The 18212-nt window shown below is 41.5% G+C and overlaps 1 protein-coding gene across 1 annotated transcript in view; it reads right to left on the bottom strand.

The window, feature by feature from the left end:
* myo1d (myosin 1D) overlaps positions 1-18212 on the bottom strand; it is a 76717-nt gene that overhangs the window by 44303 nt on the left and 14202 nt on the right. Inside the window, exons 2-13 of the mRNA XM_041066972.1 lie at positions 16824-17032; positions 16200-16293; positions 15148-15313; positions 14678-14731; positions 14396-14491; positions 13548-13664; positions 12789-12992; positions 12224-12369; positions 11927-12041; positions 11473-11643; positions 1281-1351; positions 82-156 (exon numbers count right to left, since the gene is read on the bottom strand). Of these exons, the coding sequence (XP_040922906.1) occupies positions 82-156; positions 1281-1351; positions 11473-11643; positions 11927-12041; positions 12224-12369; positions 12789-12992; positions 13548-13664; positions 14396-14491; positions 14678-14731; positions 15148-15313; positions 16200-16293; positions 16824-17032 (1518 nt within the window). The remainder of the gene's footprint in view (positions 1-81; positions 157-1280; positions 1352-11472; positions 11644-11926; positions 12042-12223; positions 12370-12788; positions 12993-13547; positions 13665-14395; positions 14492-14677; positions 14732-15147; positions 15314-16199; positions 16294-16823; positions 17033-18212) is intronic.

An 18212-nucleotide genomic window follows, 5' to 3' on the forward strand; every position in this document is an offset into this window, starting at 1 on the left:
CAAAGTGCTGCAAAGCATACAGTGAAGAGTGTATGGAGGTGATTGAAGTGGTGTGTATTAGTGTGTGTGTGTGTGTGTCACCTGTTGTAGAGCAGTCTCTTGAAATCCTGGAACAGAGTGTCTTTGTTCTTATCAATAAAACCCACCACTGAGTACCTGTGAAAAGGGGGAGGAAAGTAAATCCATCTACGCGCACACACCTACACACACTTTTGTTAAGTTCGCACACTCTGTCCTGCTTGGCCTCCTAAACCAGCAGAGTCATGACTACATGATTACGTGTGAGTCCCTTTATCCAAATCTAACCCTGAATCAGCAGTTTAATATACACACAGTTAATATGTGCTGTTCGTGATGTACTATATATATATAACAGAGGTGCTGTACTCCATGCTGTGAGATGTGAGGTGGTCTCTGCCTCTTGCCTAGTCTAAGTGGCTCAGGGATCAATCAAGGCTGCTGCCCAGGCCCCGCTCCTCTGCCTGAGCCGTCCCTGGGGTGGCCGACACTTAGCCCGCATAAATGGGCTCAACACATTTCCCTGAGAGCACTTTTTAGGGGCTTAGCATGTGTGATTTATTCATTTGAACGGCGTCCAAGTACTTCAGGGACTGAGAAGTGGTGCTGTCATTTTTAGGGGGGACATCATGCAATGAAGATGTCAATTAATGTTCGAGTGTGTGCTCCAGTGCGTGTGTGGGGATGAGGTTGTGCATATGTAGTAAGTTTGTGTACAGTTCTGAGTCCGTAAACCTGCACTACCTGATTTTTTTGGCCTCTTGAGGGCAGAGAAAGAAGCTGCAAACACAACGCTGACACATCATTAGCTTTGTTTTTGGTTTCTACCAACTCCAGAGGGAAATATCTGTCTCTTTAGCTGCTAAATGCTCCACTATGTTCACCAGCTGGTGTCTAACCGTGTATTTCTTCCATTTGGTGCTGTGGGTTTTTAAAAAGAGCTGTCTGCTGAGGCCAAAATCAGCACTATAAGATCAGAGAGGCAGAATCAAAACAGTAAAGCTGTGGGTCAGACAGCTAAACAACAGGCTGAAACCTGAAACCTGGGTTATGAAAAAAATATTTGGTCAGTGTCCAGTCAGAAAGCGTGAATGAGCGGCTCCCCCACGTCTCCTGAACCCAAACCTTTTTTTACCCCCTGAAGTCTTTGGTTTCAGTGCAGACCTCTGAAGCATGAAGATATAAAAATGTACAAATGTGGAAAAGAGGATGAATCACCAGTAAAAGCTCTTCCTGAATAAATAAAACTTTAAGATACTTACACCACGTCTCCTGCATAGTGTCTGATGCGAAAGTCTCTGTCAAACTCCAAACTCTTGTCAGTTGGTGAGAGCTGCAGAGAGACAGAGCAGTGAGTGAGCAGGAGTAAAGGTCATCTCTATCATCCACCGTCTATCGCCTCATATTATGCTCTATCATTTATTTCGTTTTGCAAAATCTCCCATGCTAAACGGGACTTCCAGACTCATAAGTAGCTGTTTGTTATAACTCTAAACACGTCAAACCACGCAGGTTAAACCTGCTCAGAATGATCTGCAGAATTGTTAAAGTTACTGAAACAGCAGATGCAGTGGAGCAGAAAACACTAACACTGTCAGGGTGGATAAAGTCTTACGGGGAAGAGGAGGGGAGGAGGAAGAGCATAAAAAAAATGTGCAAGACTGCGATGAATAAAACTGAAGAACGGGGACAAGAGAGACGGTGAGAAGAAGAAGTGGAAGAGAAATGAATATGGTGTGATAGGAAGAGACAGTGCAAGCAAAAGAAAAAAAAGAGAGTGGGAAAGTGCGTGTGTGATCCTGATGCCTGTATGTAGGCCAGCGAGCTGGAGAGCAGAGAGGGAGGAAGCATGAATGGAAGCGCAGAGGGGTTTGCTGCAGCCCTGCAAAAGCTTCTGATGAGCATGATAAGGCTCCTTGTTTCATCCACAACTGCAAAGCAGCCTGTGACAACTAAGTTTGTGGTGTAGCGTAAGGTGTGTGAGTGTGTGTGTGATTCACTAGAGGTATTACGCTGACATCAGAGATTAGGAGACAGAAGTGAAGAGAGGTATCCCGCGCTCCCATTACAATCCCAACAAGAACAGAAGAACAGGAAGCAGAGATTAAAGCTGCGGCTAACAAGGAGGAGAAAAGACTCTGTGAGTCACATGGGACAGATGTCTGAAAAGTTACAGATACAGAAGAGAAGTGTAGACAGAAATAACTGTGGACAGCCCTGACCACATGTTTCTATCCACAATATATGCCTATAACTTAGTTCCAGTTTCCAACAATCTGTGATTGCGATTCCGTTACTGTTTCAATGTGACAGTTATTCTATCCACAAAGCCCTGTGGTCCTAATGGAAACAGTTTTCCCAACTGGTTTTAGGAATTTTTTTTTTTTTCAATTGGACAAGAAGACGCCGGAGACAGCTTCTTCTTCTTCTTTCTTTAGAAGCAGAAACAGCTGATGTGTCATGTGAGTTAAATGTTTGGTACAAAAATAAGCACAAAATGTAAAAACCACATCAAACCAAATTCTTTGTGCAACTGAGGAAGTTTTTCCATCAACATTTTCTAATGTATACTTCAAAATGCTCGACGGAAACACATCTCCTGTCCTGTCCTCTTCTCTGTACATTTTGATGTGTTGATTTTTGTTCTACTTTTTTTTGTCACGCTGGGCAGTGGTGTGGAGCAACAGAAGGAACGAAAGCAAGAAGGAAAAACACGGCAAACAAATAAAACTTTTACAGCCACACTGCCACATTCTGTCTCGATGCTATTTCTGTCAGCCAAGCCAAAACCGTTCGCTCCATTACTTTGTGAAAATGTTGAATGAGTCATTGAAGGGCTCAGCGCTCTCAGACTCTCTCTCTCTCTCACACACTCACACACACACACAGAGAAACTCTCAGACAATCAAACAGACAACGAAACAAGGAACAGTCCCACATGAGAGGCAATACTGCAAACACAAAAAAACTCTGACAGACACAGAGAGATTTACGTCAGGGAGCTGAATGTATCAGTCAACCTTGATTCAGGCCCAACACCCAAATCAAAACCACAAAGGGGCCCACAGTAAATCTCTGACACATCAAAGTGACATCCCTCAGTGAAATCATAAAACTATTTACCTCCCCGACACTGACAATCTACTGATGCGCTGAAGTGCCCCTCTCTACTCTCTGAGGGTTTTTTTTATTTTTTTTATTGCCAATAGAAATATGTTCGGCAAACAAAGGAAAGACAATTATTAATACAGATTATTTCATGAACATAGTTAGCAACACTTTCTGAAAATACCACACTGCATAATTTAGCGGTTCCGCTGCCATTTCAATAAGCTCTTAATGCTCAGGATCTTAATTTTAAGCCTGTCTGGACTCTCCCTATGGGCAGAAGACCAAATTCCTCCGACTGTCTAAAGTCTAGCACATAATCTATTTGGAAATTCAAAACACACACTTACTACAAACACACAGAACTGCACACTAAGACACACACACACACACAAACACACAGCACAGACAGACAGACAGATGCACTATCAGACAGACAGGCTGCATTTGCTGGAAGCCACACTGCCCCTCATCCATCACAATCAGACACACTCTGTCACACACGCAGCACACACAAACAAACATGCACCACGCACACACAGAAACTAGACACACATCTTGGCAGCTTTATTATTAGCACCTCCTCTGTGATTGGGATTCAGCCTAATGTTAAGACCGAGGGTGTGATAATGGTGGTGGGGTGTGTGTGTGTGTGTGTGTGTGTGTGTGGAGAGGGAGGGCAAACTAATAGAAACCAAACAAGGTCAGAATAATGAGGAGAGGAAGTGAAGAGGGGAATGTAAGTGTGAATCAACAGACGACAGAGACACTTACAATAAAGGAAAAGACTGTGTGTCAATATTTATCGGCATATTCAGCATTTTACAAATATTATAACCTACAGCACGAACAGTTGTTCCAGGAAAACACTGGAAGATGTTGTTTTAGTGCTAAAACAAGCAGTCAGTTAATCTCAGAAATTTAACTGACCACAATTTTCCATAATCGTGAATTTTTTAAGTCATTTGTCAAACAAAAATGTCAAAGCTTCAGTGAGCTTTTGTTGCTTTTCCCTGTTAATCAGTGTAAATTAAATATCTTTTGTTTTTGGACTGATGGTTGAACAAACCAAGACATTTGAAGATATCAGTGCCTTCCCTTTAAAAATAACTGGCCGCACTCAACCCGCAGTTGTTCCAGTGGAAATGTTAGTGATGCTAATTCAGGCAGTAAAACGCAGCGATTATGCTGAGCAGCTTCAGGCGTTTCACTCCATGAATGTAAAGCAGGAGCAGAGCTGAAAAAGAGTCAAGTCAGCAAACTTTCCCAGGACCAACAGAGGTGACAAAATAAAATACCAGTGACGTGTGCTACATACAGCACTGGGCTACAACTAATCTGCTGATTATTTTTCCAATTAATCATTTGGCCTATGAAATGTTAGATGCTTGTTTTGTCCAACCAACAGTCGAAAACCCAAAGATAATAAATTCACAAAAAGGAAAAGCACAAATTTCTTTTATCTGAGCAGATGGAACCATAGAATATTAACTTAAATGATTAATCAGTTATGAGAATAATTATTTCTCTTTTGAGCGACTAATACATTTATTGATTAATAGCTTCAGCTCTGCAACATACTTTTGTTTTATAGACTTGAAGTCAACAAAGCGTTCAGGTGTGTAAAGCCGTGAGCAGCAGCAACATAATAATTCAACCCTCCACAGCTTTCTCAGCCTTTATTTCACCCTCTTCCCTTATTTGATTTGGACAGTGTGTATAGAAGAAATTACTGATTTCCAGATAACAAAATAAACAGATTAATTAAGCAGATAGAAAAGGGCACAGAGCGCAGCCCACAGCAGACAGAGGTAAGAAAGAAAGAGTCAAGAAGAAAAAAATAATGAGCTTTAACGGGAGATGCAGAGAAGTGACAAGGATGAAGGGTTTGTTAGTTTTCAATTTCAATAAACAAAATAAAGACAAAGGCATAAAAGAGCAGGTGGAGGTAGGGTGGGTGGGGTTGAGGGGGGGGCAGGAACATATAAATTAGAGACAGCTGCAGAGAAAAACAGAGAGGAAAACTGTGAACAGAGGGAGAAGTGAGGTGAGAAGGCGAGAGACGGAAAGCGAGAGAAAATAACAAGAACATGGTGGACTGACTGTGTCAGGTACACGCTGCAGCAGCACCCGGTGGTAATGTGACAGGAAGCGAAGATGATAAGATGCTTCACAGATGCATTTTCACCTTTAGCTCTTATTGCCCTGACGTGTCTCGAGATTTTGTTTGCAGAGAAAAGAAGATGAAAATGAAAATGATGAAAATCCCCAGTCTTCTCTCTGTAAAGACACATTCTTATGTCCACATAAATGGATTATTGTGACACTCCCAGTACAGAGAGAACTCCCACCTCAGTCTGACCCTCCCTGACTCCACTTCTCTCCCTCCAGCACCTCCTGCCATCACTTTTCCAGCAATCCTGTTTGCCACCTGTGCCCTCCTGCTCTCTAGCCTCTGGACTAAACAGCCATCGACAAGGGCACAAGCCAGACCTCCCGATGAGCACCGTCTGACTGTCTCCAAACCTGTCAACAACTCACAGTGGGCACCGCAGGAACAAATCCAGACGGTGGATGAGGAGATGGATTTCGCGTTTCATGCCCAGTGCACTGAGTGGCAGCTGTTGAGGTATTAAAACATCGAGCTACATCCTCACTCCAGACAGACATATATATACACATATACATATATGAGTACATCTTCTGTATAACCCATCAAAATGTCTTTAAACTGCTGGATACTATTTCCACTGCTTAAAACTCTCAGAAGCATCAGTTAGACTCCTCGATGTGTCCTTGTTGCTGCTGCTGACCTTGTGCCTCCCTGGAGCTAATGACCAGCGTGTGTCAGGGATTAGCATCACCAACACATGGCCCATGAAAGCTTTACCACTTAGCACAGCCCTGCTACATGCATTCATACATGTGGCCGCAAGTGGAGAACACGCATAAATCACATGCAATCAGTATGCTGCACCTGTACGGGCCATGTGCTGAGACGCATGTGAAAAGTAAATGGAGAAAAAAAAAGGTGACAGAGGAAGTGAAGACAACAGAGAGGTACTGAGGGAGGGACTGTGAAAAAAAAAACTGACGAAAGAGTGGGAAGAGGCATGATGGCTGCTCCAACAGGAACTAACGTGTCAGCAAATGATTAAACACATCTGTTGAGATCAAAGCAACACACAATGAGAGGAGAAGGAGCCGAGGGAAGGGAAGGAGGCGAGTTCACAGCAGAGCATCAGCAAAGGGACGACTGGAAGCATCCAGTAGTTATACACAGAACAGAAATGAAATCTTCATTTTCTTCATTCATTTTCAGAATCTCAAAGGAAGGTTTCCCACATCTCGTGGAATCATGTCATGAAGAACTGAGGCTGTTTACAGAGCAAAGGGAAAAACTTTTTTTTTGTCTGCAGCTAGTTTTATTCAGGCAATAAGACAATAAGGAAATTAAAGTCAGCCAGTGTGGTTGTGGTGCAGTGACCTAAAATAGATTTAAAAGCTGAATGACTCAAGTAAACAAGTACGCAGTTTGCATGTAGTACATCAACAAAAATGAAATTCTTATGAAACTAGTTAAATATCAGTAACATTTTTTACAACCTGATAGACAGTCGGATTTTACCGCATCAACACACAAGCAGAAATCACACTGAAGCATCATTTACACACACATCATATTCAAGCGTTTCCTTTTAGCCAAGGCATCTCTGTAAACAAGCCTGTGGCTCCCATGCATCAAAAGCCCCTGATTAATTCATAACAAGGCCGAGGAGCCAGGAAGCCAATAAAAGGAATTTCTCATCAGCAAACTGCAAAGCAACATGACACTGAGATGTGAAACAGACTCATCTGTTACTGATACAAACTTCCTCTCCTGCTTTTGATCTGGTGTCAGGTCTTTGCAGGACCGTGGCAACGTGTGCCCCTGCGTGTGCGTATACGAACGGCTGTGACGGCCATGTGCCACTGCATGTGGGTGTGTAATGTAAATTTACTGTGCACATGCGGTATCCAGTGAGTGAATGAAGAGGCTGAACAGCCTGGACAGTGTGTGCGTCACAGAGCGTGTGCTGTCGACAGGTAGACAACAGAGCAAAGACAGAGTCTCACATCGTTCAGAGCTGGAAGGAGGGTGAGAGCATAACTGCAGACACACAGCACAGATCGTGTTACAGAACATCTCCTGGAATAGATCTCTGACTCAGACTCTTCCTATGCATCTCACTTTTCAGTCTCCTCGGTTCTCAGCAGTGAGCTCAGCGCTGAAGCAGAAATTAATCACATTCAATCTACAGATATTTTATGTGTTTTGTGGCAGAGGTGGCAGTGAGAGACAGGTGTGGGCAGGACTCAGGGTTTGTTGTTTATCTTGGAAACGGCAGTTTGGCAGTTACTTAGAAACTGAGTTGGAGCTTGTGTTGACATTTTTTTTGTTTGAAACTACAGCATTATACACAAGTTGCTTTATTCTTGTGCTGAACCATTTTATGAGAGAAGGTTACTTGATGTTTTCTTTAAGAAATCCAGTTTCTCTGTGCGTAGTATTGATCTTTACGATGAAACAAATCTTGGTTTGTAGAAAGTTCTGTGTTCATCCTGTGTGCAGGGCCATAGCTCCTTAATTGATGCTTACCACTGAAGTTGCTAAATTCAGAAATTTTCTCTAATTATTTTATGCCATTGCTAATTTACTGCTAACATAATGTCAGGAATAATTTCCCATAAGAGTTCACATTAGCCTTGAATTTCGCCTGGGATCCCAAGTTCTTTAATTTAATATCACTCTGCAAACTCCTCCAAGAGGCTGGAGCAGAAAACATGAAAACCTTTCCAAACTTCCATCACACATTTTGTCACATGGGTCTTTGTGGCTTTGGAACGAAGACAAAATACGATGTTAGGAAGAGAAGCTGCTAATCAAATCTATGTTACTTGACTTTTTAAGCCACTTGGGGGCCATGAAACAAGCTATAAACACAACATCTGACATATTATTACCTTAATATGACAAACATGTTCACCGTTGCTTATTTAGCTTCATTAGGAGCTGTGTTCCTGTCATCTTGATGAGAGTAAGTCTAATATCCACTTTTCTTTTAGCTCCGGTTCCTCAACTATGTTCACACGCTCGTCACTAACTTTGTGTGTCTGTTTTTAATGTGACAAATATGGATTAATGAAGCATTGAAATATTCGTAGAATATACCACTAATACATGTGCTTTAGTAAACATTATGTACTGTTTTTCTCGCCGCTCTTTTCTTGCTCTCTTTCTACTGGGCTCAACCATTTCTCTTGTTGATGTGCATATCTTACTCCCTCTCACATTTAATTCCCAGTCTCTCCCTGTGCACCTCCCCTCTTCTTCTCTCCCCTTCTCTCTCTCTCCAACACTTCATCTTTTTTTCAACCTTCACACTTTTATGCTGGCAGACAGACTTGAAGAGATGTGAGTTATGAGGCTAGAGGCCCACGGTGGGTCTTTAAAGTCTGCCGAGCTCGTGTACACTTCGTACCCTCAAAGCCTTGAAATTTTCAGAACTTTCCCAAGAGCTAATTTGCATCGTGAGTGTGGGTTAGGATGTCTATTTTTGGGTCACACTAATATACAGAGAGTGTATTTCTTTCTCTTTTTTCTTTAGCTGAAAGTAATTCAGTAATCTCAAAGTTCTACTCCTCCCCTGATGTTAAAAATCAAATCAAAATCAATTTGAAAGTAATAAGAATAAAGACTATAAATTAAAGCTGTTACATCTGAAATACAAAGTCAACACCGGACGAGAGCAGGACGAGAGTAATAATTAAGAATTAAAACAAAGATAAATGACAGCACACTGACGCTTGCATTGATAATATTCATGAGTCCATGTTGTGCAACTGCAACTAACACGTATTGCTTCAGACTTCATCAGGTTTGCTTTATAATAAAAACATTCGACTCGACTGAACATCAGCATCTACATCAGAATATTTTAGGGTCATGGGTGAAAAAGGCTGCAACTATTACTCTGACCACTGAGTGGTGCTGAAAACAAAGACGCCTAATCAGACCTGACAGACCTACTGCTATGCATTTTCAGTTAATGTATATGTGTGTCATAATAAGACACTTAATCAACCTCAATGTCAATCAATACACAAAAACATGTCTCAATATTTGTATGAGCACCGACAATAATCAGTCACAATAAACCACTGCCAACACTATAACACTACCTATTAAATAAATATGTAGAAATATACTCTGCTTTTTAAGTACAACGCTGTTTCTCATGATGAACACCAGAGTCTACACGTGATAAACATCATTGAATGCGCTTAACTACTCCTACTCCACCGGCCTATTATACCAAACTGCAGTGAGACCAAGGTCATAGTTAGCAGCACATTTGATTTAATAATGGGTTTTTACTTTTGTTAAATTGGAATTTGTAAACGACCCGTCTACGCAAAAGTTGATCCCCAGTAATACATCGGCTTTGTGTTTCTCAGGCACAGACTCATTTTAATGACAACATTACACTGATATGTGGAAGGCTCATCTCTAATACACTCTGGCCAAATGAATTTTCAAGAATGTTAATATAAATGGTAATACACACCGTCCCTCCCTCCCAAAAAATGCCCTGGAGATCTACCAAGGCCCCCAACAATTCACACTACGTCCTGACAAAAAGTCTGTTATGTTAATGTTGCCTGGCAACAGGACTCCAGACAGCACAGAGAAAAAAGATCTGTGGCTAATATTGATTCATGCCAATACTGGTTCCAGGAAGTAACAGCTGGATCACTGTACGCTTCAACCCTTCGTTTCACGTATTTTAAACTCAGCCGCCAGAGGAGCAGGTCAGAGAGCAGCAGAAGGGCGACAGCGGGGGGGCACGTCGACCACAAGATGATAGGAGGAAAGAAAGCTTCGCCAATCAATACGCCCTGCAGCACAGTGCAGTCTTTACCTCATCTTGATTCAACCTTGCTTTATTCAGTTTCCTTGTCACTGTGCTCTTTATTCACTGAGTAACAGCGTCTGCAGGGTTCAGTGCCCACTGGCTTGGCTCAATATTCTTTCTTTGCATCGCATGGGAACACGTTGTTGCCAGGAAGCCTCTGAATAGGCTTCCTGACACAGTGCCTCACTTTGTGGCCTCTGTTTTCTATCTGCAGTGTTTTTATCTACATTGGCCAGAAATGTACACAGATGTTTACCTGCCACTTGCCATTATTAATTTTCACTGCATCACCATCTCACCCCCGTCTTCTTCCCAGTTTCTTTGCTTGATTCTCCTCATAAATTTGTAAATGCCTCCCCTCCGCCTCCCTCCACCATCCATTCTAACACAGCAAAGCACCAGCTCCATACACTCCCATTGGCTGGCAGTGACATCACTTGTGCAAAGTGTTGAGTCAGACTCCCGTTCGCTCTTTCCTCTGACAGCTGACGCCCCCTTGTGGTCTGGGAGGAAACTGCAGCCGCCTCAATAAAAACGCTGCGGTTTCAAGTCTACTCACTCACCGGCTGTCCCGAACACCCCGGCACATGTTAAACATCGACAGAGAAAGTGAAAAACAGTCAGATCAGTGGCGATGAATGACTTTCACCCCGTCTGAGCCATCAGCTCCCAAACACAAAAGTTGGATGTTAAATATAATTGGATTATGTTGTGTCTGGCCTCACAGACCATTAGCGTGAATTAGATTGTAAAGCCTTCCTGATTATTAAACAGGATCATGTTCAATCTCTTCCTCTGCTGCTAATGGTTCCTTACTGCGGTGTAATCTGCCCTCTGGTGTTCTCAGGTTACCACAGACACATCCTGCATCATCAGAATCTGATGTGTTGCTTCACTTTTATACTAAAGTTTGTTGTTTGATGATCCTTTTAATGTTCTATCTTAAATTTGCACATCGTACCATAGAGCTATGATAAATCCACTCTCATGCACTTTGAAATAGACAACATGTTCTGCCTTGAAACACTAAGGCTGTCATTTGTTTATCTTTAGTGTTTTAACATTGTTATTGTAAATTTTAAATAATTAAAACTAGCACACTCAGTTAAAAATGAAAGGAAACAGAAAAAGATTCAAATCCATTTAACAAGGTAAGCAAACTGCATTTTGAAGATCAAACCACGCAGCAGAAGTCATGTACTCTAAATTAGTTTATATCAAATCAACAGTTAGATCAAAGCTGCAATTGATGACTATTTTCATTATCGATCAATTAAAAAGAAAAGTTTTGTCAGTGGAGAAGCTACAACCAGAGAATGTTTGAAGCTTCCAAATAGAAACTTAAATGATTGATCGACTCTAAGTCAGAGACATATTTAGTGTCTCCTACCTTGCGGCTGGTGTAGTGGGCGTGTTTGGCCAGTTTGCCATTGAGTCCTTGGAGGAAAACCTCATCTGTGACTTTGCCCACGTTCATACAGGCCTCATCCAGAACAGAGAAGATGCCTTTATGCTGCTGCTCCACCAAGTCCACAATGATCTGGTTATTAAAGTAATCGATCTAATAAAAGGACACAGAGCAGAAGAAGCCAAATCGGGATGACAAAAATACACAAAGGTTACACAAAATATAATATATATGTGTGTTTAGGAGGAATAATTCTAAAATTTGTGTAAAAGGTCAAAGCAAATGAAGATATTTTGATTTGTACTATTTTGTAAAACTGTAAAAAGTCCTGTTATGTCACGTGTTAAAAATCAAATAATACACCTCGAGGATGACAACAGAAATGAAAAAGAAAACAGATAGTAAATAGATTAAGATCAAAAAATGTCCTTCATACATGTTTCCATGGGATGCCTTCTCTCTGATACTCCTCCTGTTCCTGCTTTAGCACCAGCTGGATGAACAGCTGCTGCAGCTTTTCATTACAGTAGTTGATGCAGAACTGTTCAAAGCTATAGTACAAGAAACACAGGAGATTGAATGTTAATACTGAGTTAAGAAATAATTCTAAACTGATAGCCGACAGCTTTAATCCTCGCACAACCAATAAAATCATATGTTAAAATGTGAAATATTTTATGTGCAGATACAGATTTGCTTCATATAATGGTGGAGCATCCTGTCTCATCCAAACCTGTTGTTCTGGAAAATCTCAAAACCGTAGATGTCCAGAACCCCGATGACTGTGTTCTTCCCGTGGACTCTGGCGTCATAGTTTTTCACCTCAATTATGTCATTGATTCGTCCCACAATCCAGCAGAACAGACGCTCATACATGGCCTGAGGGCGACAAAACATGTCATGTAAGATGTGTGTAGCAGACTAATCGGCTGCCGGCTGGTGAGCAAGTGCCTTGCTCAAGGGCACGGAGTAGTGTACCACACAGATGAATAGCTGTGAGTTAAATGTCAAAATATGAGTGAGTCAGACTTGGGTTCGCAGCCCACAGTGCTGGTCTTGAAGCTGCCTACATACATTGCGTCCTCCACAGTCTCCAGCCTCTGTCTGGAGTCATAACATTGTGACTCATGCTTGTGAGAATCAGTGTGAATCGCAGTAAAAATATCACCAAGCACAAAGTGAAATGTCACAACCCTGCAGGCATCGTCAGGCCAATGTTTACTCTTTTTTTCAGTGCAGTCCACTTTGTGCGGTACAGCCCGGAAAACAACAAACGACCTGTAATTTACAACAATAACCTTGGCTAGAGCGTCCCGTCCATAGCTGGCTTCCTGTGCCGTATGCTGTTTTTCAATGACATCTCGACCTGTGGCCACCGTGCGGTACAGCAGGGCCTTCTCCACATTCTCCTCCTTGGTGGACAGCAGCTCCCTGATCACAGACACCAGCTTTGTGTTCTCGATCAAGGTCACATCACCGTCCACCCCGAACGTCAGGTTTCCCTGGAGACAGAGGCCAGAGAGAGGAAGGATTCCTTAGTGCATTTGGTTTTGGTTTGGTTAAAGAAACAGTTTGAACAGACTTAGATGAGAAGACTGACAAACACACAATTCAAACTTAATGGAAAAAAAAAGAATGATGAATGAATGTTTATTTGGGTTAAAATGGAGAAGATCTTTCAAGGAAAGTCCTCTGGAAATCAGCATCTGCTCATAAACTTGATAATATAAACTAAACTCAATTAACTGTGTTATCACTGTCTCTATTTTCCACTATAATTGCTACCAAATTACATAATGCTTTACAGGAAACTTCCCAGGAAGTTATTTGGAAACCATAAAATAAGATTAATGCTAAGCTGCTTTTGAATTGGACACACTATACAGTGACAAAATAAACAAAATAAATAAACAAACACATTTTCAAATCCTTGGCAAGGGCACTGGTTCATGCTGCCACTACCTCACACATTTGCCTAAAATCTGGACACAGAACTCACATCTGGGAGCACAGCTGGCGCAAGAAACGAGCAGGGATTCGGTATTATTGGGTATTACCAGATGTAGGATGGTGGCCAGGATCTTGTAAACAGTCTGAATCTCGTCCCCTGTGAAACCAATCACCTTCATGGCGTCGGCTACAGCTTTGAAATCAGCCCCATCGTTGATGCAGGACTGGAAAAAGAGAGAGAGGAGAAATGTTGGAGAGGGATGAAAACAAATTACAAAAAGAATATTTAATCGGATCAGTTGTTTTAATGTTCAGTGAGCTCATTTCAACATTTTATCTGTTTGAAATTGGACTGGTGGTCGATTTTCCCGCAGAAGCAGATGTAAATGTTGATCTATTACTGTCTTGTGTGTGTGTGTTGACCTCTTTTAGTTAATCCAGGCAGAATATCAAACTCCTACAGTTAATTAAATTACAAACTGGTGCTGAACTGTGATGTCTGGCTATGAAAATAAGAGCCGCTGGGGCACACAGCGAACAAACCACCACCTCAGCTGTTTGGACGTATCGTGTTCCATGACGTCAGGCTGTTTGTTGCTGTCAAGTGGTTTTGTTCCTGCTCATTAAGCTCATGCAAAGACGGCACAGTACAGCAGACATCTATACTACAACAGCTTCGGAAAGACTACATTTATGTACACACAGTACATATGTACAGTAACTCAGAGTTTGTCATCTCTACACACTTTACACTTGTACCACAAATATGTTGTTTGTGTGGTTTCTTTCAAAATCTTGTAAACTGTGGGGAGACACACATCTGTAAGTCGTCTTCTTGATTGTATTTATCCTTCAGCGAACATGTCACACTGACACTCCCTCAGACTTTTGTTTTTGGGGTTTTCATACATACATACATACAAATGTATGCATGTGTGCGGAGTTGTAAATGTACCTTAATCTGGCCTCCGACTTTGATGTAGTTGTAGGCCGTCGGGTCCTTCTGGATGTGAAGAGAGCGTAACAAGGAATCTGGAGCTCCTCTGAGCAGCTGGAGAAGAACCAAAAAACACACACAGTTTGCATCACTGGTCAGGATATTATATAATGAGTACCTAACACGGTGCCAGCTGCAATTTCCGACATGTTTACTCATATGTACTGTACATACTGTACGTAATGCAGCCTGAGTCATAAGCGAGCTCGTCATGTATGAATCACACACATATAAATTTACCTGGTAGAATGAATGAAAGCTTCTCTCTCCTTCTTGCTGGACAATCACCCTGGACTATTGGAGAAAAAAGCAGCACACAAAAACAGGACAGAGTCACAGAACAGTTGTTGTAAAAGGGAAGTTCGTCGCTTATCATCCCACACCACCATGCTGTAGAGGGACAAAGATGGCTACCATATGGCTAACAGTACCGTATGGGAATTATCAGCACAGTTGGAACACATTTTGAGCACATGCTCGGCTGAGAAAACACGCTGTAATATATTAAACCTTTTCCCTCCATTAAAATAAAAAGAAACTTGTACTTAACATACAAAATATGATGTCAAATTTAAACAAACTGCCTTCTATAATAGGTGTAATACATTTATGTGCTTCCACTATAAACATCTGTATTGCCTTCACTGTCACCAGGTAACAGGTGTGACTACCCTTCATTTCATCTCTGAGGCCGGTCGATGGGCCCTTACCTTTTCCAGCAGGTAGTTGTTGATGTGGCCTCCGATGGGATCTCCCTTGAAGTCAAAATTGATGTCCATATACTTGCCAAAGCGGCTGGAGTTGTCGTTGCGGTTGGTCTTGGCGTTCCCGAACGCCTCCAAGACGCAGTTGGATTTAAGCAGCATGTTTTTTACCCTGTGTGAAGGCAGGATGATATTAAAGTCAGCGAGCAGGAGAAAGAGAAGTGAATTTAATTGTTTGTTTAGGCTGTGTAATATTTTTAGATAAGGGAAAGTGCATTGCAAAGCAGCGGCGGGGAGCAAAGCCAGGTTCGCACCCAGTAAACTATATATTCAAATTTATTTGAACTGTAACTGTAAAGTTGAACTTTTGTATTATCAGCACTAAATCTTATCTTTATCTATGACCTACATTTTGTTTACTTTACATCAAAGCTGATCTCTTGCTTTCCTCTTAATTTTCTTGTGTAATGTGGAACAACATCTCTTCTATCTACAGGAACAGGTGACGCCCACTCACTTATCACTGACACTGACTAAAGTCTAGTTGAACAGTAACTGTACCTTAGTTTGATCTAAGAGCCTTTGTCTACTGGCGGAATAAATTCTTGAAATGTGATAATAACTTTCTTCTGACTACAACAGCTGTGATAAGATAACAAAAGTGACCTGTAATACAAGTCACTGCTTTGTCTGATAGAAAATCTAACGCCTAAGAATTAGCTATTAACTCAGTGCCAGGCACTAAAATGCATTAGGTTAGGTAGAAACTCTGTTGAAGAGGAAAGAGTGTTGAATATATAACACAGTTTACATTAAAATATCATGTTTATCTCATGTCTGATCTGAATATGCAAAATGTCTCAAAGCAAAGTATTAAAGGGTTTTTTGTGCTAAAATTTCCAGTGAATTGTTTGTGCCAGCGGAGTGAGAAAAACAATTGCAATCCAGAAATCCACAGGAAAGTATCAGGTAATATGAGCTGTTTAATCACCCAGCCCCACCCGTGCACAGGTTCTACACCGTCTTTAGGTTTATCAGTGTGAATAAGAGCAGCTCACCTTTCAACTTCAGCCCTCTGATTAGGATTGGTGATAGCAGCAATGTATTGCATTATATACTTGCTGGCTTCTGTCTTTCCTGCTCCACTTTCCCCTGCAATGATAAACAGAGTCATTAAGAAAAATATATTTGATGCAACTTAGTTTGTTTGCAGATTAAACCAACACACCTCAACATAACATCATATTTTCTGTCTCTTAGCAACACTGTGAGGGAGGGTCTCAGTTCCCCCTCTGACCACTGAGTGGTGCTTTATCCTCTGCATGTTTTCTCCATGCTGCCACACCGCTCCAGGCCACATGATTTTTTTTTTTCTTTAGAAAAAGTGAAGGTGAAATGTTTTATTGTTTTTAAGAGAATGGAAGTTATAGCAACTTTTCTCTCCTTCAGATCTTCAAAACATCTGAGGATGACTGAATACTACAGGACTTTTCATAAAGGTAAACACAATATAAAAGAAATAAAATGCTCAGAAATACACTGTGATCCCAAACTTTATTCCAAACATGTGAATTGAACAACAACGTAAAACATCCTTTGTCTTTTTGTAATCAAAGCACAACAAGGTAAAACATCTCTCTGTGCTTTGTGTGGAGCTCATGCAGGGGGGCTTCCCATGTTACCTGAGATGACAATACAAGTGTCTTTGTTCCTCCTCTTCATGGCTTTGTAAGCAGCGTCAGCGATGGCAAAGAGGTGGGGCGGCCTCTCGTACAGCTCACGGCCCTTGTACTGCTCTATGGTGTCGCGGCCGTAGATGTTCATGGCACGGTAAGGATTGACGGACACGACCACCTCTCCGATGTAAGAGTAGATCCTGCCCTTCTCAAACCTGTGGACACATAACACATGAGAAGATTGATGCTACTCTCATGTCTCTGAGAGTGGAATCGATCTAAATCTCCTCCTGAGAGCAAATAAGTGTATTTCCAAAAATTCTGACCTATGCCTTTAAACATCTTAAGTATCCGTCTGGAGTTTTGTGTAGTTAAGTTTTAACAAGTAGCCAGAAATCACTGAAAAACAGGATATCACAGAATTCCACACTTCCCTTGCAAATCAATATCACGTTGTACTGGGAGGCCTCTGACGATAACACTTCTATAAACCATAAAAGCAATCAACACAGTTCAAACAGCTTCAGAAGACTGCAGTTGTTTCAAATCATCACTCAGCTGTTGTTATTAACCACAGTGGTAATGAAACCCATAAATTAGATGCAAGCGCAGTTGAATGCAGACCCACTCTCAGGGTCATTCAGGGACATCAAACAGGAAATTCAAAAAGGAAACCACGTTAATACAAAATCTCAAACAACAAAATGTCTTTCAATAACAAAGGACTTAACACAAGTGAAACATTAGCCAGTATTAATAATTTTATATGATACTGACTTTGCTGAACTGTAAACAGACCATATATATGATGATACTGACAATCTTGCACTGAAGGTGCAGGTGAGTTTTTTCACACTTCTTATCATTGTCAACAAGGAAGTGACGACTAGAAACCAATAATGTGTCCAGGGTTAAATCCTGCTTCACTTCTTTCCTTCCACCAGTATCGGTCAGATATAGCTAAACACATAAAAAGTGTGGATGCACACATGTTTGCGTGTTTATGCTCCGGCATACAAACATATTTTAGACAATAGTGTGCTTCCAACTTTGGGGAAGGCCCTTCCTGTTTCACCATAAGAATGTCTGCGTGCACAAAGTGGAGTCAGGTCGACACTAAATGACTCCTTGAGAGTTAAAACAGGCTTAGATAGAAAGCAGAGGATCTGGTTTAGTCCTGCTTCAGGTCTACGACTCTTCTCGCACCATGTCACTATGGCTGACTCACGGGCTAACACCAGTAACCATTCCTGAGTTATGACTGTGCCGTTTGTTTGTGCTCTTTCACCATGTCACCGTGCTCCTGAGTCAAGAGAGTAAAGAAAAAAACAACTTGCCTGGCCTGCACAGAGCGCTGAGCTCAACCTCATCCAACACCTCTGGACTGAACTGGAA

Source organism: Toxotes jaculatrix, chromosome 21 (genome assembly GCF_017976425.1).
Source record: "Toxotes jaculatrix isolate fToxJac2 chromosome 21, fToxJac2.pri, whole genome shotgun sequence".
NCBI lineage: Eukaryota > Metazoa > Chordata > Actinopteri > Toxotidae > Toxotes > Toxotes jaculatrix.